The sequence below is a fragment of the Physeter macrocephalus genome, unplaced genomic scaffold (genome assembly GCF_002837175.3).
Source record: "Physeter macrocephalus isolate SW-GA unplaced genomic scaffold, ASM283717v5 random_1249, whole genome shotgun sequence".
Taxonomy (NCBI): Eukaryota; Metazoa; Chordata; class Mammalia; order Artiodactyla; family Physeteridae; genus Physeter; species Physeter macrocephalus.
Genome location: NW_021146452.1, coordinates 1 through 25,000, shown reverse-complemented (window position 1 = coordinate 25,000; position 25,000 = coordinate 1). Strand labels below are relative to the sequence as shown.

Sequence of the window (25,000 nt, the reverse complement as noted above, 5' to 3'; positions counted from 1 at the left end):
CGGGTCAATAAACTGGGACAATTATCCTGAAGAAGAGAAACCTCGAAGGAGCAGCTGAGGGACTGAATGTGATTAACAGTCCCCAAATTCTATAGGGCTGTCACAGAGAAGAAGGCTAAATTATTAGACTTGCCCTATGTGGCTCCCCAAGGCAGAAATTAAAAGGAGCTATCCCCCAATAGCAGGGGCCTGTAAGGTAGTAAGCTCCCTATCCTTGGAAACACTCAAGCAGAGGCTCTCAGGTGGGCTCTCAGGGGATTCCTACATTGAGTGAAAGAATAATCTAGATGAGCAATGAGGCACTTTCTAATACTCACGATCTTGGGTGCAGAATACAGGGTGTAATTTCAGGAACAAGAAATTAACAGCCTCCTTTGACCCAGCAATTCCACTCCTAGGTATTGACCCAAGAGACATGAAAACATTATGTCCACAAAAAGACCTGTGCAAGAATATTCATAGGAGCTTTATTCATCATAGCCAAAAATTGGAAATGCTCCGAAGGAGAATGGATAAGCAAACTGTACCATAACCATACAATGGAAAACTACTCCACATAGAAAGGAACGAGCTGCCAATGCAGGTAACCAGGTGGATGAACTTTACATAAAAGAGTTCATCGTGATTATTCCATTTATACGACATTCCAGAACAGGCAAAACTAATCTCTAGTGAAAAAAACACCAGAATTGTGATTGCCTGGGAAGGAGCATGAGGGAACTTACCAGGGTAATAAAATTTTTTGTTCTCTACCTTGACACAGGTGCGGGTTGCACAGATGGAAGCATTTATCAAAACTCGTCAAATGATACACTTAAAATCTGAGCATTTCACTGCTATATAAATTTTACCACCAAAAAAAAAATCACTTAAACGCATGAACAAATATTGAACTCTAATTAATGCCTATGTATGCTATGTTTAAGGGCGAAGGGTACTGATGTCTGCCACTTACTATAAAATGCATTCCCAAAATAAGATAGGCTGATAAATGGATAGAGAGATGGAAACATGGAGAAAGACATGAGAAAGCGAGTAAAATGTTAATGGTAGAGTCTAGGTTGTTGTGTATATGGGTGTTCACTGCACAGTTCTTTCAAGTTCACTGCCTATTAAAGTATTTCATAATAAAGGGGGGATGGGGTGGAGGAAGTAACAGCCAATAGGGAGCACAAGGGAAAGAAGAGGTGGCCGGGAGGTCATGGGAGGGCAGCAGCAAGGGGAAGAAGAGGGCCTTCAGACAACACAGGGGCCTCTCAAGGGCAGAACTGCAAAAGGCCCAGCTGACCTGGGGACAGGCAATCTTAGCCAAGATGGAGGATATGTGAGGTTAGTGCTCAGACCTTTGCTGTCCTGAGTTCTTGTTCCTATGGGACCAGCTCCATCACTATCTGACTCCAGCCCTGCCCCTCTCTGGCCTTGGTATTCTCCCCCGACAGTGAAGGGACCAGCTCTGAAAGTGAACTATTCACCACAACTTTGTGAACCACGTTTCTAGACAGGAGCCAAAGGATGCAGAGATGCAATTACAGCTGCGGCAAAAGCTCCAGCCACTTTCCTCCAGGCACGTTTCCTACAGCAAGAAGATTGCTATCGTGTCCGTGTGTACTCAAAAAAAGGGACTGGGTACAAACAGCTCTGTCTGCACGAGAATAATGCACTTTGTGGATCATCCACCACAAACACCAGGTCAATGGGCAGAAGCACCCTGCCCCAACACTAGCAGGCCACTGGGACCCAGAGCATTATGGAAACCCAAGAGAATTAAGGACATATATTTGCTGGAGAAAAACAAAAAAAGTCACTGTTATTTTTTAAAGTCCGGTTTCAATAATTTGAAGATTATCTACTTGACTATCCCTGCTCCCCCGCCCACAACGGCATAGACCATGTAAACCTGACTGCATACAAGACTGTCAGATTTTCTGTGGTATGATTCGCCTACTCTGGCTCTCCACCCTGAGGACACATGTCCTGGAGTTGGCCAAGTGAAAGAAGGAGACGCCAGAAAGCAGACTGGCCTAGTTCTAATCCCAGCTCTACAGTTACCTTGCTGAGAACCTGCACTCTCTCCCCTCCTCTGTGCAATCTTGGATAAGCCTAGCCTACCTGAGGGCAAAGGTTTCTTCTGATGCTAAATTCTTTGATATGATTCTCTCTTTCTAGGTAGGTAATATAACCTGAAAATGTGTTTAATTTTCACATATTCCATAGCCCTTTAAAGTCACAATCTGGTTGCAGCCGACAAGATCCTCACTCAGGCACGTGGAAACTAGGGTGCAGAGAGTTTAGGATGTTTGCCAAGGTTCCACACTAGCTGCTGATGGAGTGAGGGGTACAACCCAGGGCCCTGAGAAGACCACACACATTCCCTGGAAAAGCATAGGAGACCCCAGGAACCCCTCTTAGATTTCAGTACCTACAACCAGTCCCTTCTTTCTCTGCCTTATCCATTCTGGTTTCCCTGGAAACCAGAGAATCTAGTACTTTTGGCCTCAGATCTTAAAGGGAAGGAGGATATGTTATGTGCTTCTCAAACCAAAGACAGTTACCTCACAAACCAAAAAACAACTTCCAGCAGGACTTCCTTCCTACCATTCTCCTTGTGGGGAGGGGGCGGGGGGTGGGCAGGCTGCTCGGAGGTCAAGACTCTTAAAGGAGCCTGGAGTGCCTGAGGGTGGGGGAAATCCCACTCCTCCCCTGGAATAACTGTGACCAATCACCTAGGGGAAATCTGGAATCCTCATCATGCAGGACAACAGGACACCCTGTCTGGGTCCAAATGTGTCCCAGATGCAAGGAGGGCCATGACAGGAAATGGAGACCCAACAAGGCTAGGACCTGTGAGAAACAGGAACACCAGGCGTGCAGGGCCACCCCTCCCCCAATCCATGCCAACTACGCACCAGGCTAGAATCAGGTGAAGACCGAAGGACAGGTGAAGGGAGAACAAGGAGAGATGACAGGAATGGGGCTCAGACACTGCCCTGCCTTCTAGCCTTGAGGGGGCAGTAGGTCAACAGCTTAGTGCCTCATTGCCAGGACCTGGAAAGAACACATCTGAAGGTTCTTCTCAACAAGGAAAGCTCCACCCTGGAGTAAGAAAGAATTTCCATAACGACCAATTTGCCTAGAAGTGGCGGGAATGCAGTGGTGCTGCATCCCAGCTGATGTGGGAGGGAGGAGTCGCCCCTTCTCCTCTCCTACTGCCCAGCCCCCCTCCACCCTTACCCAAGACCCACCAGAGGTTCCTGGCAAGGGCTCCCTCCCTGGGGGCCGCCAGTCCTCAGGGCTCAGAGCTACTGGTCCCTCTGGGGACGCCAGAGCCTGGGAGTCTGCAAACACAACCCCAGTTGGCGGCAGCAGCTAATACTCCTGCTTCCCAAACCAAAGCCAGGCCCACCCAGACTTCCTGTTCAGGGGGAACGGAGGGCAGCATCTGCCCTTTCTCTACTCCCACAGGCAACAACCAGCGGGCCTGGGTTTGCTCCTCCCCCCATCTGAGCAACGCCAGGCCGCCGCTGTGGCTATGGCTGAGGTAAGACAGGGAGATGGCCAGAGAAGATGAGGGAGATGGGAGATGGGAGATGAGGGACAGCTCACCGTAGTTCCTGAGGACAGACCACCTCCCTTCCCTTTGGGAAGGTCAGAAGAGGAAACACAACATAAAAATATAAACACATACACACATACAAACAGGAAATCCTGGGCCTGCTTTCATGACACTGAGCTCTACCTACACTGAAGTGCCTAATCTCCAGGAAGAGGGACTGATTCCCACTAACATTCCCTTTGTCCCTCAGTGGTTAACTTCCTTGTAAGCAACCATGACCTCCGTGCAAAGCTGCACCAGGAGGCCGCAGAGGCCCACAGTGGGCTTGGGAATTCCCTGGGCCTGGGTCTGTTCCAAGTGAAGAAGCCAGTGAGGCCTTCCTCGGGAGCCGGCCAGTAGGGGGACCACCGACAAGTCACCAACGGTCTGAAAACAATTCTAGCTGGGACTCTTGAATTTTAAAACTCCACAAACTTTATTTAGTAAATCCACTTCACAATTCTGAATTCTTCCTTAAATTTAAACCAAAATGCCTTCACCTCAGTTCCCCCGGGGGATGAAAAGCCAAGTGCCTTTCCACCCTGGTCCGCCCTCCAGATGCCCTTGGATGGTGGGGAGGGAAGGAAACATCCAGTCCCCCTGTTTCTCCCACACTGCCACCTCAAGGTTCAAAGTCCTCCCCCATCGGACACGGAGGATGCACAGAGGTAAGGGAGCTAACTCCTGCGCCCTTACACTTCCAGTCCTAGCAAGCAGCTGCCTCTGGATCACCAGGCCCTCCCTTCTCCGATGGTGAGGAGCTCTCAGCAGCCTGGGCCTCAAGCAGGGGTGTCTGCTCACTGCTTGTCGTCGCCCCCCTCCCCCCTTCCCCCCCCCCCACCACGCAAACTGCACACTGCCACTTCCCAGGCATGACAGATGTAACTGCTATTCAGTATGTTCAAGCCAGGACAAAAGCCTTCTCCAGAAGCACAAAGCCAGCAGGAATGCAGACAGGCCAACTTCAATGGAAGCCACCTGCCAGGGGCCCTTCTCTGCCACACCCCCAGCATGCACACACACAGTTTTTTAAGCCTCTCAAACCTGTGTTAACATATAGTCAGGTGAATTTTTCTCTGAATCACTGGACTGTTCTCCCAGAGCAGGGAGACTGTACTGCCATTTCTCAAATAGTATTCTGTAGGATGTTAATAAGTGACAGGAAAAAGGAGGCCCTAAATGTGTCAGAAGCACCAGGTTATACAAAGTCAAATAGATTCTTTTACTACAGAACTTCTCAGAGCCTTTAGAATGTTAATGTGCACTGCAGAATGTTTCCCAGATTCATCTGATCACAGAGCGTCTCAGGGTTGGTGACGCACCAACACATTCCAAGACTCTCTGGTGTTTGCAGAAATGGGTGGCTCTCTCTTCCATGCTCACCCAGTCCCCAGTATGCAGCTCTTCTACCATTTGGAATATATACGAAATATTTTGCTTACATGTTCCCCCCTCAATGGGCTTCCAGTGAACAGATGAATGAACAGATTCACGAGCGCACACGCGCTGTGGTATCTTCACAATTCAGTTCAACCGGTGATGAAGCTCCCGCAAGGACCATTAGAACTTCATCCAAAAGATTGAACCTCTGCACACACTCAAGCCAACATTGGCTGTGAATCATATGTGCTTATGTCACCAAGGACAACGGTTCAACTCCAGATAAGCCAGCTGGTTTTATTCCCTTACCAAGTCTCCCCCTAGACTTCCCCAACTGTTTTGCATTTGGCCATAATGGTAACTGGGTGACTGCATTCAACGTATACACCTGTGGTCAGGGAGAGGCCACCACCATAAGTATCACACATGGTCTGGGTGAGCTCAGCCACTAATACCACCAATTCCAAAAGAGAAACCTTAAAGGAATAGCAGGCTAACCAAGCTTGACTAGCAAGGGTTCTCTCCCAACCTTCCTCTCGTCATGAGAGTGACAGACACTCAGACATGACATTAATTAACTGTCAACATCTCCCAGAAAGTACAGTATTTTTATATCCAAACTATATATCTCAGACCATCTCTTGGACCTGGAAGTAGTCCCCCCACCAAAAAAAATGGTTTATCTGACAGATCCTTCCTCTGCTTTGGAAAAATAGAGGCTGTGTACGCTGGGGTGAACTTGTAGAAAAGCCCCTTCAGGAGCCTCTCTGGTTTCTTGGTGTGGGCTTTCTGCTTCATTCACAATAAAGCAGACTCGGAAAGGACATCACCCACTGACCTCTGCAGCTGAGCATAGAGGCAGGTGCCCCCTGATGACAAGTTGAAGGCACTCTCCAGCCCGCCACCCCTCACATAGGAAGCCTCTTAAAACCTCTGCCCTTGTTCTGAAGCCACGGACTGCTCCTGGCATGCATATTTCTTAGAACACCTTCAGTGGAGGTGCAGATCGTGGTTAGTATGTGGGCAGCACCAAGAGGCTGGGGAACTCCTCAGGCTCTGGTTCTGACCCAAGAAGGGAGGAAGCCCTACATCAGCTCTCCCCTCCCAACCCTAGTAACATCAGAAGGAAACAAGGTGAGATCCCACAAGGTAATACTGAACAGTCTCCGTCTATCACCGAATACAAAAGTGCATGTTTCATCACCTTAGGAAAAAGCCCAGAGTTTATTCCTACCCTACTTTTCCAAATTTCTCTTTTTGCCCACCTAGCAAAATTAGTTCAATCTATAGAAACTGGGAGTGAAAGGGAACACTGAGAGCTCTTTCTAGTGAAGCATCCCCCCATCTCCCCAAGCAATTCCAGACCCCACCTCCAAGAGCAGAAACAGAAAAGCCCCTTTCCCTCTCCTGCCACCACCCCCCCAGCCCCCCCAACCCCCCCCCCCACCAGCCTCTTCCCCCTGGACTCCTCAAGGTTACAAAGAATTCTTTGGCTCCATTATTCCACTTATCTTCTCTAACTGGGCAGGCTTGTGTTTGGATGTAGCGGCTTCTGAAGCTGACACTTTAATTCTTGATTTTAAAAACTTTATTGTTTAAATACCAGTTTTGCCTCTGAGGCAGCCAAGGCTCTGCTCTGCTTGTTAGTTATCAGCTGCTAAACAGTACTTTTTTCATCCAAGCTGATGAGGCCCAAGGCCACTGGGGGTAAAAATGCTGGTGCTGGAAAAGAGGCTTCAGCTCCTCTGTGGCAGTCTCGTCAGAATCCAAAAGAAGACAAACAGGCAAGAAGCTAACCCATCTCTGTGGGTATGGTGCAGCTCAGCTAAGTGCCTGGCACTGTGCTTGCACTCGGGGATACCAAACGAACGAGACACAATCTTGTCCTCAAGGGGCTCAGAGTCCAGCAGGGAGAGATATGGGAGTGACCATAATATAAATTCAGAGCAGTCACAGAGCTCGTGTGAGCTACCACTAGTATAGGGCAGAAAGGTATTCTGCCTGGAATTGGGGGTGGGGGAACAGGTAAAAGCTAAGCCTCGAAGGAGAAACACAATTCTACCAGGAATAAAAAGATGAACAAGTGAAAGGTGCAAAAGAAGATGTGGAAGCAGAAGAACGCACTGCAGAGTGGGATGGAGCCCTCTCCTCTCCTGGAAGGAGAGAGAGACACACACACACACACAGGCGTGCGTACGTGCGTGTGCGTGCGCGCATGTGTGTGTGCACGCGTGCGCATGCACGCATGGGCGTGTTGGGGGTGGGGGAAGAAAGAAAGGTCAAAGCCAGCTTGCCTGAACACCATGTTTAGGAGTTCAAGGGACACACTGGAGGCAAGGGGAGGCCACTAAAAGGTCTCTAAATAGAAGTAATGTTTGTGGTCACATCTGCCTGGGCACAGATGGCTGAGTCTCTCAATGCCTCTGAAGAAAACCGGATCAGTGGCCTCAAAAAGCAAGCATTAACCATGCAGAGAAACAGCGACTCCTTCCTATGAAGCAGGATGTAAAGAGGGGGAAGGTACGCACGGCCTGTACCAGCTGGATGACCCTTAGGACTCTCCACTGTCAGGGTCCACTGAGATGCAGACCTTTCCTCAATCTCTCAGCAAGGCCTGATGATCAGAAGAATCCTGGGAATGATGTCACATCCCTGCATCTCTCTAGGGCCCCTGGCAGGTCGAGTAGTCTGAAACCCTGCCATGACGCTGGGGCAGCAGAGGAGCACACACAGCCCTGCGCAATTATCTGCAGAAGGCCGAGTGAGGAAGATGTGACTGATGCGTTCTGTGAGGCTCCGGAAAACACCACTAGCACCAAGGGATGCTACAACTTCAGGGAACTAAATTTTGACTCGATGATCATAAAACTTTTTTTCTGGCATTTTATGTTTTTTTAATACAGCAGGTTCTTATTAGTTATTTGTTTTATACACATTAGTGTGTATACATGTCAATCCCAATCTCCCAATTCATCCCACCACCACCACCCCCCCGCCCCCCGCCCTTCCACTTATATGTGTTAATATATGATATTTGTTTTTCTCTTTCTGACTTACTTCACTCTGTATGACAGTCTCTAGGTCCATCCACGTCTCTACAAATGACCCAATTTCGTTCCTTTTTACGGCTAATATTCCACTGTATATATGTACCACATCTTCTTTATCCATTCATCTGTCAGTGGGCATTTAGGTTGCTTCCATGACCTGGCTATTGTAAATAGAGCTGCAATGAACATTGATTGGGGTGCATGTATCTTTTTGAATGATGGTTTTCTCTGGGTATATGCCCAGTAGTGGGATTGCTGGGTCATATGATAATTCTATTTTTAGTTTTTTAAGGATCCTCCAAACATAAAACTTTAAAACCAGAAAAAAAACAATTTTTTTAAGAGTAAGGTTTTCTTGAAAAGGGATAAGCTCCCCTATCACTGGAGGAATTTAAGAATAGATTCAAAAGGTTGCCAAACACAGATAATTATCACAGACAAAAACACACATTCCTGAACACCACCTCTGTAGTCTTGTACAATAAGATACAAAGAGTGGGGTTCAGGAATCTGTATTTTCAAATGTTACCCACAGGTGATTCTGACAGTCGACTTGGCTGGGAGCAACTGGGCTAGATGACCATCTGCTGGAATGTAGCCCTAAACAAGACAAACAAAATACTATTTAAAGTCCCTTTCTACATGATCACCTTCTTTTTACCCTCTCGACTGGGCCCCAAAACCTCTCCTCATGCTCTTACACAAATCCCCTTCCAGCTCCGCTAAATCTTTACCAGGGTGTAGAATGATGACCTCAGAGCCTGGTGCTGTTTGAGAGAACATTCTGCAATGATGGAATGTTCTCTTACCTGCGCTGCCCAACACGGTAGCCACTAGCTCTATGTGACTCTTGAGCACTTGCAATGTAGCTAGTGCTACAGAGGAACTAATTTTTAACTTTATTTAATTATTTAAATTTAAATAGTCACATGTGGCTAGTGGCTACTGGACCAGCCAGCGCGGCTAGCTACGAAAGAGGGTTTATGTATTCACTCTGAGATTTACACAAGCAAGAAACTTGTGACTCTGCTCCTTCCACCACCACCTCTTGGAGCTCATCTCCAGCCTGAAGAGACCCACCTGATGACAGGGAGATTAAATTCAAAGAGAACAGCAGGAAGGGAGGAGCTCTGTGACAGCTGTACCAGAGACAACAGGTACAGAGAACAAAGAGCCTGAACAAAAACCTTCACCCCTCAGGGCTTTGCCCTTCTCTGCCCAAGAAAGCAATTAACACCAACAGTGCCAGCAGCCCGTCACCCCATCCCGGACAGTGGGGCCTATTGCCTGGTGCAACCACCCAGCTTCCCCAGAGCAAGCAGACCTCATTCTCAAGGATGACCTAGAACATCCCTTAGCTGACTAAAGCTGGAGTCTCAAAGCTGGTTTGTAATGGAACTTTTTGGCTGTTCTGGGGTATAGAAATCCAAGGGAGAAGAAATAAATCTCGCCAAAAAAAAAAAAAAAAGTTCCACTACTTTTCCAGACCTCGGAAGTTTCCATCGGGAAAATATATCATCTGCACGCTAAAAAACACAAGTGGATTCCTGCCCAGATACAGCATAAAGGCCAAATTCAAACCTGACCAAGGACTCCAGCTTCACATGTGTGATCCTTCAGCCTTGATTCCTGCTCCCATGTTTTGGGACCCTTTTGCCAGCATCTGCCTGGACACACACTCACAATGGACAAGTTGCTTTCTCAAGGCTCCCTCAGACCAAGTTACTGACTGCCTCCTCTCGGGAGAGGTACTCAGCCTGCTGCAGAGACACAGGCCCTCAGAGAAGAGGGACAGTGGCAGGGGTGGCGGGGGAGGAAGGATGGGAGAAAGACTACAAACTAAAAAATCCCTGCGGGGGAGGGGAGAACAACCATCCTTCAAAGACCAGATCTTTTTTCTGAAGTTTACTGGAAGACTTTTTTTCCCCCGCTTCTTGCTCTATAAAAAGAAAGAGAGAAAAAAAAATGTTGCAACTTCCTCTGTCACAGCACATGCTCAGGAAAAAACAGACCCGACCCATTGCTTCACTTTCCCATCTGCACTAACGGTCGGCTCCATCCCGAGCCCTGACTTCCGCTCGCCTAGCTCCTGAGAGGCTGGAGGCAAAGATGGCCAGAGCTGGGGCTCAGAGAGCACCCTGAGTGCACCTGCCCACTGGTCCGCCTGGGAGGCTCAACACAGGAAGGATGCGACTCCTCAGAGCAAAAGAGAAACCCTGTGAGGGCCCAGAAGAGAACAAGAGGCTCAGCCACAGCTGCAGCTCGGCCAGCCCTTTCTCATCACCCCCTTCCTCCCCGGCTCCAGGCGATAGCCAGTCAACCAACGTAATCCCAAGCATTTCCCATTACCAGAAGCATCCCTAGGGAGACCTTGGGTCTTTCCCCCCTCAGCAAACAGAAGATGGGAGCCCCAGTGGAGTCCCTCAAACTACTCCTCCCACCGGCCAAACTTCTGTCTGCACTGATCCCGGGCCCTGTCACAGGTGTGAGTCCATACCAGGCAAAAGTGACCGCACCCCTGACCCCTCTGGCCTCAAGGAGCCCATCCTGAGTCTCTGTATCCTTTGTGGCCCTGATTCCACCACTTTCCCACCACCGGCTCCCTGAACCTCTTTATGTGTAAAACTTGGAATCAGACCACCTGGACTACCTCTGTCAGAGAGGTACTGCCTCTGTCAGAGAGGGTCAAGAGGGAAGACATGTGAAGGCGCACAGTCCAGATTCGGGGGGTCAGTCTATGTTTACTCCTTTTATACACAAAGGTGTTCACTCTTCCTCTAAACTGTAAGTTCCCAAAGGCAGCGCTCCCATCTTACCACTGCAGCAATTTGCACAAAATAAGCATTCCATAAATATTTCATGATAAAATAAAGAGGTGAATCAACTAAGTACTGAATTATAGTGGAGTCAGGGAAGAACTATTAAGACAGGCAGTTCTGGGCTTCCCTGGTGGCGCAGTGGTTGAGAATCTGCCTGCCAATGCAGGGGACACGGGTTCGATAAGTGAACCTCAAAATAACTGCTGGTGAAGGAAGCAAGACATGAGGAATCCATACTACATAAGTGTCTATAAAATTCTAGAATGGTGTAAAATTCTAGAAAATGTGAACAAATTGACAATGACAGCAGATCAGTGGTTGCCCCGGGGAAAGCGTGGTGGGAGGGGGAGGGGCTGGAGGGAGACGTTAGAAAGGGACATGAGGAAAGTTTTGGGTTTCATGGATGTGTTCATTATCTTGATTGTGAGGATGGTTTCATGGGGTAAACACACGGCAAAACTTATCAAATTGTACATTTTGTGCCATTTCTGGTATATCATTTTGGCCTCAATCAGAGCTGTAAAAACAGAAGTAACATAACCACATCAGAAAACAATTTGGAAAATGGAGAGGAGGAAAATAGTGATTCTCCTTTATTTCCCTAGTGGGCAGGAAAGGAAAGTATTTGTGTGTCAGTTTCTTTTAAAATACCAATTATCTGGGCTTCCCTGGTGGCGCAGTGGTTGAGAATCTGCCTGCCAATGCAGGGGACACGGGTTCGAGCCCTGGTCTGGGAAGATCCCACATGCCGCGGAGCAACTGGGCCCGTGAGCCACAGCTACTGAGCCTGCGCGTCTGGAGCCTGTGCTCGGCAACAAGAGAGGCCGCGACAGTGAAACGCCCGTGCACCGCGATGAAGAGTGGCCGCCGCTCGCCGCAACTAGAGAAAGCACTCGCACAGAAATGAAGACCCAACACAGCCAAAAAAATAATTAATTAATTAAAAAAAAAAAAAAAGAGGCAGTTCTGCAAGCTATAGGGAGCCAGGTTTTAGAGCTAGACACGCCCTTCATTAATAGCCTCAGGGCTCTGCACTTGTATTCCTTCCGCCTGCCCCCACCTCAATCACTTCCAGGGCTCACTCAAATATCACCTTCACAGTGAAGCCTTCCCTGAGCCCCTATTTGAAATTTCAACACCACACACACACGTTCCTAGCCTTCCAGGGTCTCCTCCCCTCCTTTACTTTCTCCTTTGTACCTATCACCATCGGACATTTATCTGATTATATTTCGTCTATCTCCCCCTGCTAGAATGCAAGCTCCACGCAGGCAGGATCTTTTTTTTTTTTTTTTTTTTGTCTGCTTGGTACACTGATGTATCCCCAGAGCCTGAAATAACACTTAGCACTTAGTAAGTGCTCAATAAATAACTGCTAACGAGCGAATGATTCTGAACATGTTTCTTCTTCTGTAAAACGGGGACTTTCACTTTGCAGTATTATTTTAAGGATTAACAAGAGTGTATGTGAAACACCTAGTACAATGCCTGATACATATAATATCTGCTCAATAAACACTTGTTATCAATCTGGGAAACTTTCACAGCGTTGCTAAGCTTTCAACAGTGATCTGAAGGAGACAGAGGATAGAAGATTATTGTAGGTATCAAAGTCATTCTGCTGTTCTGATCTATCCTTAGGGAGGCGGCAAAAGTCATTCTTGGCATTTCTAATTAATTTTCTTGAGTAGTGGGTTGCTTTGGATCTCAGAGGGCTAGAAGGCACCCTAAGGCAAATCCCACTTAGAAAGGCAGGGGTCTACTCTAAAATGCAAGAAAGAATCAACCCTCATTGTTCTAAATCCCTCTCATCTCATATAGCAGAGGTATTAAAGGGGTCTAAACCCAAGGGGATGACCCTGACTAGTCACCCTTCTAGGTTAATCCTGCCATCTGGGCCTCCTGATGGCCAGTCAGCAGGGAAGACAGGAGGTAGGCACAGAGAAGAATTCATGTCTATAAACAATGGTTGAATGGCTGAATGAATAAAAATACTACAGTCCGGAGAAGGGTGAAAGAACACTGGCCTGCAGAAAGTGAGGACAGAGAGGATGGCTCCCAATCCCGGGATCCCTGGAACCTGGGCTGACCACCTCTTTCCCAGCATCAGGTTCTTTCCCAGCATCGGGTTGTTTTCCCAGCAGTGGGGTTGCAGCAGCAGTAATGAAGAAAACCCTTCAGTACAGGAGAGCCCTTCGATTTACAAATGAAGAAAATAGATGAGGCCCAGAAAGGTTCAAGGACTTGCTGAGGACCACACAGCCAGGTAGGTCTCTCAGATGCCAGTCCAGTTCTGTTCCCCCTGCATGGAATTAACTGGTCCCACGAGGTTCAAACCTCTGACCTCAGTCCCAGCAACACGATGCTCAATACTGGTCCTCTTGCAACACACAGGAGCAAGGCCAGCAGACAGATAGATCACCTTGGACTGCATCTGTGTGTCTCTGCTGTGTCTGGCGCTGACTCGAAGATGCCAAGAACTGGAGGAGAGCTGGCAAGCTCCACATCTGTCCCTCCCTCAGTTAAAGCTCTCCAAGGGGCAAAAGGGTCATCTCCACAGCACAACAGGAAAAGGAGGGGCTCTGGAACTGGGAGGAGGAGGAGAGGCATCAATGGGAAACTGTGGTCAGGGCCCTTACAAGAACGAGAACTCCGTAAGCAGAAACATAAGGTGCCAGCTTGAGTCAGCAGATCCGAGTGGGTAACGGGAAGAATGCCCAGAAGGCTGTCCTGAGAATGGCTTTTTAGCAGACAGGAGGAAGAGCAGGGAGAGACACTTAGGGGGACCCTCACTATAGCCCTGGCTCATTCTCAGAGAGCCCAGGCAAATACTGCCCCTCACCCAGGGCCACCCCCCTCCACCCTGAGGATCACCGCCACTACCTTATATTTATGTAGGCAGCATGCACTATTACTCAGTTTTCACACCTTTGTGAGGCAGCTAAGTATAATGCTCAATGCCAAAATACTCTCTGAATTTTTTTTTAATGGCAGCATATAGTCACTACATAGAACTAAGAAGATACAAAAATAATGGAGACGTGGGTCTTCAAGGAACTTACAATCCAATATCTCCACTTCACACAGGGAGAAATACATTTAAAATGTGAAAGAAAAGGCAAGAGTGCCTTGGCAAGCGTGACAGGGAGGGAAGGCGGAGACCTGCTTCTGGCATGAAAGGCTTCACGAAGGAAGGAGCAGCGTGTGTACTGGGTAGAAGAGGCGGATACGGACGGGCTGGGGACGGGGAGCAGGGGGTGGGGGTGGTAAAGGCGACACAGGACGAATGCGGTACAGGCCACGGGTGAGGGTGTGGGGCTGGAAAGCAGAGCCCCATAAGGAAACAGCATATATAAGCCACTTAAGCTGAGGCACAGCACACACTCAGAAAAAAACAGATTGGGGTCAGATCTGAGAAGGATTTGGAAATCTCCTGAACTCTGCATCCAAAGGGAACCCATGGAAGGGTTTAAGCTGGGAAGCTACGTGATCAGAGCTGGGCTTTAGGTAAACTACTCCCCATGCTCTCCAAGGAACCGAGGGGGCAAGACCTCATTCCAGGCCGGGGTCCTCAGGGTCGGCCACATGTTCGAAGGCCCAGCCCGTCCCCACCTCTACTCTCTAGCCCTTCCTTCTCTAATTACACCTCCAACTCAATTTTATTTTCTTTTAAAAAATCTAAAGCAAGGTAACCAAAAGAGACCATGAAAGCAGGGGAGACGAGGCACAGAGGAAGGGGCGCTCACAGCCCCTTCCTCCTCCCTAAGAGCGAAGGTGACTGGAGTGCCGCCAGAGGGAGGGGACACAGAAGCGAGGAAGTCCCTGGGAATCCCACATGGGCTCCAGTGGAAGGGATATGGTCCTGGAGAGCCTGGCAGTCAAAGGGAATAGCAAAACGACATTTCCTTAAGCGTGAGAGTTTGCAAAGCAGGTTACTCTACGCACTCATTTTGCCCCGTGGCCTCCAGCCTTCCTCAGATCCAGGTGCCAGTAAGGAGAGAAGCACAACGAAAGGTACAAGAAGACCTTGCTCCCCCAGGCAGCAGCCTGACTGCAGCAAGCTCCAGGGCACACTGGGCTCTTCACCAGGCCACCTGCATTCCTAGGATGCTCTAAGTTCCACACACGTGGCTTCAAGCGCCCAGGGCTCCCCCTCTTCCTCCTGCCCCACCCCCCAACTCTTTGAACTCTGCAGAAATCAGGCATGAGGAGCGATCTGCAGATTCTTCTCTTAGAAAGGCTTCCCTCACCTGAGGCTCCTGTGAAGCCCGCCTTTAAAATCCTTCCTTTAAAAATCCCTTCCTCTAAGAATTACAGAAGCCAGGCAAGGAGGCCCAGGAGAGGGAGAGAAGAGGGAGGGCATGGCTACTCCAAGGACAGGGACTCCTTCCGTCAGAGTTAAAAATAAACTCTTAGCAATTTACACCCAACTCCTCCCCTCCAGAGGCCAATGGGCCTTGGCAGATAAATCTCTCCCTGCAGAGGAAATGAGGCTCCAGGGGGAAAGACAGGAGTAGGCAGTCATGGAGACGTGGTCTGGGTATGTAACTCTAGCTGAAAGCAGAGGGTCCCCCAAGTCCTACCTCGGCTCTCTCCCATGCACTCCTTCTCCCAGATAAACCCTAATACCAGAAAACACAGAATCCTCCTATCCAACAGGATTAGTACCAACACCTGTCCAAGGACTAGAAAAATCAGGAAGAAGAGATTGTCAAAGTCAACTAAAGGAAATACTCTGCCCAGTATCTATCAGTTAAGTAGGTATCTCAGCTACCTGAGCCCGTTTCCTCTCCTCGTTCTATAGTGCCCCAGGATCCACGGGCAGTAGAAGAGGCCACCTCGATGGACCTCAAGGGACACAGATCACCAACACCCCTGCTCCCCACAGTCAGGAGGTAGAAGACACCCATGCTCTCTGTGACATCCTGCAGGTGGCTGAGCTGGGAGGGCCAGAGGGGCCATGGCCTGACTCATGAAACAGGCCCTGAGAGCCAGGGCCCAGTTATTCTTGGAAGCCAAAGAGATGAGGTCACACTTTTGAATCTGGTAACCTGAAGCCCCATGCTGCAGAGGTGGAGAGTATAGCTTAGCAACAGGGCAGGAGTCCTGGGGCAGGTAGCACGCTCAGCCACAGGGCGGGTGGCTGGGTGAGGGCCTGGGACAGCCGCGCTGTACTCCTCTACTCACCCCCACATTCCTTCTGCCAGGGAGGCTAGCTTGCGGGTGGAGTCTGGAGGAACCCAGATCTGGATGCAAGCACACACACAGTCTAACAGTGCCAAGCCCGCTCACCTCCTCCCTGGCTAATTCATCCTTCCCCGAGCTCCACGGAGCCTCCACACATAAATCTCGACACCTGGAGAAGCAGCAGCCACGGCTCACCCTCAGCACTCAGAAAAGCCAGTTGGCCCCAAACCACCCACCAAGCTCAGGCTGGAAGAGAAGGGGGCCAATGGGGAGGGGGTGCAAGTGAGTGTGAGAAACAGCTCAGCAGTGTGGCAGGAAGACCTGGGACAGGCGTCAGGGTCTGGCTGTGGGGGGAGACTGCAGCAGTGGCAGGTTTATTTTTAGCCGTTGAGACAGAGGGGCTGAGTGACAGTTCTGGGCCCTGGGTGGGAGGCCCAGTTACAAATGTCCAGTGTGGGCTGGGAGCCTCATAACAATATGAATATCAAAATGGCAGCAAAGTGATCAACTCAATCACCTCCTTGGAGGGCCCGGGAGGGTAAGGAGCCCCACAGGAGCACGAAGGTGGAGAAGCTGGCAGGGCCGTCAAGGGCTCTCCTCCCAAGTCCCTCTACCTGTGACTACAGAGATTTCGCCTTTGCTTCAGGTTCAGAAGAACCATCCCGGAGATAAGCCAGAGATGTTCGCCACATCTTCTCTGAGACAGAAAAGGCTTCACCACTCCTCACCTCCCTGGAAGAGCCCTGGATGGACACTGGCCATAGAGATGCCTGGAAACGTCCCTCAAGAGTAAGATGCCCTTTCATACGATCCTTCTGGACAGCTCAGGTTCCTGGCGGAATGAACACACAGCTTGGCTGGTCTTAGAAGGGAACATCAGTTACAGATAAAGGTCGACCTTGGAGCCACGTCCCAGCCTATACGACCTGGCAGATGGCACATTAAGGTGTTTACCGGATCAGAGAATAAAGACCCCCAAGAACTCTGCACTGCCAGAGGGGAGCACAACCCTATCCCCGCTTCCACTCAGTCTCCTCTTCCTCCAACAAAGTCTTCTGGCCTGGCACTCAGGACCTCAGTCCAAAGCTCCAGGGCTAAAAGTACTGCTTTAGCCCTGAATGGCAGGAAGAAGAGAAACGAAAACAGACCTCGCTAGGCATCTCCCTCTCCTCTTGCTTCCTCAGTCTCCTTACATCCCTTAGTACCCAGTCCTACGGGTAAGAAGTGGTACCTGGATGTACATCCTAACTTCCCCATAAGCTCTGGGAATCAGTCCCCAGCTCTCACCTCAGAACAGCCCCAAACCCATACTATAACTCCAAGTGAATGAGAAGAAGGCACCCATCTGTTTGGACCCAGTCACACACCAAGGCAAAGCCTGACAAATGGGACAGTGAGTTGGATCAGAGCCCTCCTCCTCCCTCAGCCGGGCGCCCTGTGCAGGGCACAGCCCGCACAGCCAACCACAGCAGCCATGTTTGGCCCCGTAACTTCGAACGGGAAGGAGTTTCAGATGGGGAAAAAAATGAAGAGTTCCCATCTCTACCCTGAGCCACCAGAACACTAAGATTCTTCTGATTTCAAGGAAGGAGAGGATTCACACCCCACTGAGTTACACAGTCCATCCTCTCTGCTGAGGCACTTGCTGGAACACTCACCAAGTCTTCACACAAGAGAAGGCGCAGCTGGTCAGTGACGGTTATTAATTAACTGGACAGGAGCTGCCCTGCAACCCAGCAGCAAGCCTATCAAAAGGGCATCCACGCTGGCCCAGATACTGCTGATGGTCAGACGTGGAGCAAGTCAGCAAGCTCTCCTGCCTCTTGCCTCCAGCACAGCCCTCCACTACCCCACACTGCCATGTCCCAGGAGCCACTGGTAGCCTGACCCTCTGATGTGTACACTGAGGCCTAGAAAGTTTAACTGACCTGTTCAAAGTCACACAGCTAGTTAGCAGGGAACCAAGACTAGCTCTATCTTTCTTCCTTTCTCTCTATCTCTCTCTCTTCCTCTCTCTCTTTCTTTCTAATCTAGCACATAACCCATGGTATCGGGTTCATCCCTAGATATTTATATCCATACATATCTTAAAACACAAAATATCACTATTCCCCTAAGGACTAGAAAAGGTATAAAATCTGATTTTGGTTACATATCTGGTGTACATCAAGCTGCTCCGTGGCATGGTCCCATCTTAATACCAATGTCCCCGTTTCTAAGATGACTAATGTAGAAAGAGCCTAGCGACCAGTTAGTGGAGATGAGTTTTGCACTGCCAGGTCCACAATCCCCATACTCTTACCTCTAGCAACCAAAACACCAAAGGAACCCAGACCAAGAGGAGGTCCCAGTGAACCAGGTCCCAAGACATGGCTCTGATGCTGATACCAGGTAAGACCTTGGATATACCACTGAACCTTTCTGGACTGGCCCAGCCTCTTCCTCGGTGAGGTGGAAAGGGTCAAGAAAGAGAAGCAGGGAGTGCTGTGAGCTCTAAGGAACTAGGAGTTGTGGGTCTCTTTGCCACTGAGCCTTACATCATTACCAAGAGCAGCTGCAGCCCTTTCAAACACAAAGAACAGCTCTGCCCTGCCCACCCACTTCTGTCCAGGACACTGCAGCAACTGGAAAGGTGAAGCACAGGGAGGAGGGGAAAAAAGAGACCCCACAGGATCCTTGGGAAGGCCTCATGCAGAGAAGAGGGAGCAGGAAAGTATGAATCCTGTGCCACAGATGTCAAACTACCAGGGAGAATCCTGCATCAGAGCACAGGAGGGCCACTTGCGAATCGTGAGAAGACTCAGATGCAGATACTGATGCCCTGTCTTCCCCACCATGGCTGGCATTCCTCTTGGCACAGACACCACACATCCCTGGGCTCTGCGGGTAGGGAGGGGGCCTCCGTCATCCCCAGGATGTGGCCAGGGGTTAAGTTTGCCTCCAGCAGTCCTGAAGCTTGGCTCCTCCAGGCCTCTCCCTGAATCCCCTGCACCTGCTTCTTAAATAAAATCAACTGACGATGGCCCAACTCCTCAGATTCCAAGCAGTCAAAACATCTTAATTATGAATACCAATACCTTCATCCTCTAAAAAGGACCCCTTCATTTCCCAGACACCCATCAATATTTGGTCCTGAGGCCTGGGGCTGCTTTTCTCCCCCTTTTGTCAGCCACTGATCCCACATCTTAGCTGGAGATTATTTTCAAGCTCTATCAAAGCCCAGAATTCATAAGTGAAAAAGAACCATGAGCCACCCCAGCTTTGATCCTGCCTCAGTGGATGTCAAGAGCCCTGCTGCAGTAGACAGCAACCAGGGCAGGGCCCAAAGCAAGGAACAGGGTCTCTGAACCCAGAAGCTACACCTTCCCTCAAAAAACCACAAGCCCCAACCTCAGAGATTTGTAACCTTTCCTTATAACATCCTGTTAGTTTACTTCATGCTCCTCAAACACTTTAAAACCTGCTTTTAACACAAAGATCGGTTAGGCTCAATTCTGAGTCACCAGCCCCACTTGCTCCTTACCAACTGATCCACTCTCCCCCTCAGCTGCCCCGAGGGCAACGCCACCATCACCTCCTGCAGATGTGCTCATTCCTCAGAGACTGTCCTCAGCTCCTTCGGTCCTCACAGATTGCCTCTTCAAAGTTCTTCTATTCCCAACCACACAATTTAACCCCTAGACCAGCAAAGTACAATAAAACTTTCTACAAGGTCGAAAATGTTCTTCTCCATTGTTCAGTTCAGTAGCCATTAGCCACATGTAGCTACTGAACACTTGACATGTGGCTAGCAAGTGATTTTTAAACTTAACTTAGCTTAATTTAATTAATCAATTTTAGCTAATTTTAAATAGCTATACATGGGCATTGGCTACCATACTGGACAGTACAGCCCTAGACTACATTTGTTAATTTCACCTTCTCCAAATAAGCTTCCTGACCTCCAAAATTTTAAGGCCACTTTCAATGTCTGTATCCTCCATACAACAAAGTATATGGTAGGAGCTCAGAGAATTGTTAACTACTATAACAACAGTGGAGATAAAAGAGATTGGTTGATTAATGAAACTTTCCTCACCTTGTGATTCCATCCAGCAAACCCCAATTTGGGACACTGCCCCTCACCCAGCCACAAACTCTCTTGCTCCCTGACCGGTACACAGCACGAGGCGTGCTGGAGAGGGTGCAGCCTGCACTGTGGGGATGTGGGAGCCCCGGCTCTCCCTCTCAACCATGAGGGGTTCTGATCAGCTCCCCTTCAGAACACCAAGGAAGCCACATGGCGGTGACACGAAGTCACCTGGAGAGGGAGGATTGCTGCAGAAAGGCGAGGAGAAGGAACAATACTTTGTTTCCTCTAATCCACACAACGGAAAGACAAACAGAGATAAGTTATGACAACATTCTATATTTTGTAAAGCAATAATATGCTTCACCGAATCAGAGTCACATGGCAGAGAGGGACAACGGTGCTGGCTTTAATTAAATTTGTTCAGCTAATACCTAAGAGTCACCATGACGCAATGAAGCAGTAAGCAACTGAGGAACCCCACAGGGTATAGGACCAATTACTGCACAAGTGAGCTGAGACCAGGAGTCCCTACCAAAGAAAGAGTGAATAGAATTCTCAGGTTCTTGCACAAAAAATATACTAGTAAATAAGATTTCTAGCAAACACTTCCTAAAAAGGGGAGGGGGTGGTAAAAAAAAAAGTTTGTTACTGAAGATTCAAAACTCATGGAGCTGCTGAGTTGGTTTATAAGCTGCCTCTCCAACTGTGGAGATCTCTGCTGGGAAGCCGCTAAGTCCCTACCCAGCACCCCCTGGCCGACAGTCAAGGAGGGCCTGCGGTGACAGTAGCTCCTCGGGCTTGAGAGGCTCTGGAGCAGCAGCCCGTCCCAGGGCCGAGCCTGCTGATGTCAGTGCAGTTCCCAAGTGGGAAGCGGTCAGGCATCCTGGGTGCTAATCCTGGTTCTGCCCAGTGCATGGCTGTATTACCTCAAGCAAGCCTTTGCTCTGGGCCTTGGTTTTCTCATCTGCAAAATGAGGGGGTTGGATAAGATGACCTCTAAAGTCCCTTCCAACTCTGAGAGAAGTATGAGTATGACTCAGATCTTCGCAAAAGCAGCCAGGAGAGATGGTGAGGCAAGGTCATAGCACCCACCAAAAAGCATGTAAATGTCACCTCTCTCAGGTGGAGGTAGAGAAATAGCAGGGCGGATTGGGACTATTTTAAAGCACTGATTACATTTAATAGGACTAAGAGGTCACCAGACCACAGACAGGGAGCAGGGCATCAAGGCAGCCGCCACCTCTCATCAACTCTCAGGGCTGTGAGATAGCAGATATCAGAACCCCCATGACAGGCCCTGCTGCTGCTCTACAGCTCTTTGACCTAACTCCCCAAGAATGGCCTAACGCCCCGGGTAGAGCAGAGGTCTCCTCCCTTTTTCTTCAGGCACCTTTCCAATGAGGCAATCCCTCCTGCCCCACCACATCTTCCTCCCTTGCTTAATAATCAAAACACTCCTGGTTTTGAAAGTCATTTCAGTACTCAGCACCTATGGTTAAGTTAATCAAGATTCAAGATCTAGAAATCTCTTTGGTGTGTGTCTCTGGAACAGAATTCTTTGAACCAGATTCCTCTCACAGCTGTAATTATGTCTCAGCCAGTATTTGGATATTGGAAGTGCTGTTGACACTGCTATCAGTCTCTGAATGCCTCATCCCTTCTTTCTTCCTCTATTATTAAGTTTTTACACAAAGATATATGGGAAATCTACAGTTTAACAGTTGAGTCAACTTGTAAGATCTGGGAGCAGGCTGCCTGTCAAAACACACTCTGACCTCAATCTTCATCCACTTCTAACCTGAGAAGGACAAACTATGAGTGTTATTTAAAATACTCCTGGATCTTTAGCACAGGGAGATCAGCTCGGTGCTTTGTGACCACCTAGAGGGGACACGGGACAGGGAGGGTGGGAGGGAGACGCAAGAGGGAGGAGATATGGGGATATATGTATATGTATAGCTGATTCACTTTGTTATAAAGCAGAAACTAACACACCATTGTAAAGCAATTATACTCCAATAAAGATGTTAAAGAAATAAAATAAAATAAAATAAAATACTGCTGGATCTTTCCTTTCAAAACCATTCAAAGGGGGAAAAAAATCCAAGTCTCTCTCCTATTAATTACAATAGAAATCTGAATTGCCACCCAAAAGCATTTTAGAGGGTGGTTTTCTGTGTCTATTAAATAGAATAAGGAGCAGAAGTTGAGAGCTTTTGTTCTGAAGTCTTTATACCATATTCCAGCTATCCAAGAAAATGAGCAGCCAGTGTCCCCAAACTGCTGATGGGTGAACGCAGATGGCGTCTCAGAGGGGATAGAGAACTCTCCTGGAAAGAATGTCTGTTGCTTCCTCAACAGTACAGGTTAACTGTGGTCAAACAGTATTCACTCAACTCCACTCCCCGAGGTCAGAGCCACGGGGTCAAACAGCCACTCTCCTTCCCTGCCCCCAGTTATGAGTAGGGAAAGAACGGTCTAAGGCACAAACATTAAAGGGTTCAGGATACTGATATATTCCTTCTCCAAAAGTCGACACCAATCAACCAAAAGCCCTCAGCAACAGCTTATAGTAAAAACCAAACAAATCTGACAGTGTTGAGGCTAGCTGAAGTTCTCCCCCAAAAGGGAGGATGAAAGCAGCAAGAAAATAATTTTAGAGGCCTTAAAATCTGTTAAGTTGAACATGCTTGTCTTCTACAACCCCCAAGTACCAGGGTCTTATTATATCTAATTATATATTCCAACATTTCCACCCATAACACATATCTGAGTTCTGTATGAATAGCTGAAACACAGCTAGCCACAGGGATTGAGGGGGAAGAGAAAATATAACACAGGAAGTATTTTTCTCCTCCTCCAATCATTAAGACACCCCAGGGGAAAAAGGCAGTTTTGGTCCCCTTTAGAGATGTGGTTTGATCTGAAACCCCTCTTTGGGGAAAACCTTTTTCATGACCCTGAACAGTGGCTCACACTGCACTGGCGACTCATCAGACCTCCAAGTCCATTCTGTTTAACTTCCGAAGTAGATACTCTCACTGAAATCCCCATTCTCCCCCCTACCAGATCCCCTTAAAAAGAGAAGAAAAAAAAAAAAAAAGAAAGAGGTTGGTTTTCCCCAGCTCCAGGAAAACGCTCCCTCCTGCTGCCCACCAATCGCCCATGTCCAGGACTCAAGTGGCCATCCCCGATTTGCGGAATCAGCACTGGGCCAAGCCGTGGTTTACGGACCCGGTTTACAATGATCAATGGAGCTATGGAAACAGCAGACACCGCGCAGGAGCCTGCTGGCCTCCCATCTGGAGCCTCACAGGCACTGAAGGTAGGAGGGGGCACGCTCTCGGATCAAAACAAACCCTCCCCCGCGCCCGGGGCGGTCGTAGGAAGGGTGGGGTGTCGGTGTCCCAGCGGAATCTCCAGCCTTGCACCTCCCCGGCCGGCGCGCCCCAAGGCAGCACAGCCGCACTCGCAAGGCCCAGGGAAGTGAAATCACACATTCCGGCTCCCAAATAAGGAGCGAGGCTAAATAAACCTCTGAGATACGACTTCTCCAAACCAACCGACCAACCAGCTCAATGAGTAATGGGCCTTTTGTGCCCACGGAAAGAAAGGAAGGAGGAGAGGATGGGGAACCACAACCCCCGAAAATCACTTCCTTGAGACTAGGGGGAAAATTAGCAGAAGTGGTCCCGAAGCCAACCGTTGCGACTCGGCTGGATGCCGCTCAAACCCAAAATGGCAGGGTCCTCACGAGTCCTCTCGAGTCCCCGCCACTCACACCCGGAGGTGACCGGAAACTCGGTCTCGGCGGTGTGGTCCGCCGGGACCTGACCTTCCCGCTGCCCCCCGCCCCCTGCCGCGCACTTGGCACCCCTCGCGCGCGCGGGACGGGCAGCCCCGCCGCGGCCACTCCTCCGCGGCCCCGACGCCAGTCCGAGGGAAGCGTCGGCGCGACCACGCTGAGCCACCGAGAGCTTAGGCCGCTGCGGAGTGCCGGGGGTGGTCCCCAGGAGAGCCCCTCCGCCCGCCCTCCCCTCCCTCGGGCCCCAAACCTACTTTTAGGGCGAATTTCTCCTGGGTCCTCTTGTTGAAGATCTGCAAAACTTTCCCGTTGATGCCCAGTCCGAGGACCTGGGTGGTGACCTTGTAGTCGTCGATGATGGCGTTCTTCTTGATCTGCAGGCTCGACTTGACGTGGAACTGGGGGAACTGCTGCGGGGGCTGCGGCGGCGGCTGGACCGGGGGGTGAGGTTGGGCCGGGGCGGGGGGCTGCGGCGGCGGCGGCGGGTTGGGGAACATCGCCGGCGTTGGACAGCATGGTGCGGTGGCGGCGGCGGCGGCGGGCTGGGGAACAGCACCGGAGTTGGACAGCATGGTGCCCGGAGGCGCGAGAGCAGCGGCGGGAGGGCCCGCGGCGGGCCCCTCCTCCGGCTCCGGACGGGTTCCCCGCCACCCCCAGCCCGGCTGCGAAGTTTGCTCCGGGCTGGAGCCGGCTTCCCCGCCCCGGCCCGGCTCCAGGCTCGGCGGGTCGCGGGGCTCCGTGGGTCCCGCTGTGCGCCGCTGGCGCCCACCGACCCTGCTCCCTCCCTCCCACCCTCCCCCCGGGGGCCAGGCGCTCGGTGGAACACGGGACGGCGGGGCCCCGGCCGGGGGGGAAGCGGCCGCGCGACAAAGTACCCAGCCCGAGGGCCGGCGGCCGCGTCACAGCCTCGTCTGCGTCCGGGGCCGGTCCTTAAAGGGGAGGGTCGGAGGGGGCAGGGCTTGGGGAGGCGGGACGGAGCTGGGGAGGCGTGGGCGTGGGGGAGGGGCTGGCCTTAAAGGGGAGGACGCGAGGCTTCCGGAGCGTGAAGGGCAAAAGCTGGGAACTGGGGCTGGGGACAGGGAGCGGGGACTGAGA

General features: G+C 50.1%; 1 protein-coding gene across 10 annotated transcripts; it reads right to left on the bottom strand.

Annotated features, from left to right (window-relative positions):
* Positions 1–3,009: 3,009 nt before the first annotated feature.
* LOC114485360 (MAP kinase-activated protein kinase 2-like) lies at positions 3,010–24,784 on the bottom strand. Of its 10 annotated transcripts, none has more exons than XM_028486670.2 (4): positions 24,160–24,784; positions 9,706–9,961; positions 8,556–8,622; positions 8,055–8,179 (listed from the first exon to the last, which is right to left on the bottom strand). In XM_028486670.2, the coding sequence occupies exons 1-4, from the start codon at positions 24,475–24,477 to the stop codon at positions 8,101–8,103; spliced, it is 720 nt and encodes a 239-aa protein (XP_028342471.2). In that variant the 5' UTR covers positions 24,478–24,784; the 3' UTR covers positions 8,055–8,100. The 10 variants fall into 10 exon arrangements, with proteins under 10 accessions (XP_028342477.1, XP_028342479.1, XP_028342471.2 ...); XM_028486672.2 differs by having other exon boundaries at positions 8,055–8,183; positions 24,160–24,780; XM_055083437.1 differs by having other exon boundaries at positions 8,061–8,179; positions 9,895–9,961; positions 24,160–24,769.
* Positions 24,785–25,000: the final 216 nt, after the last annotated feature.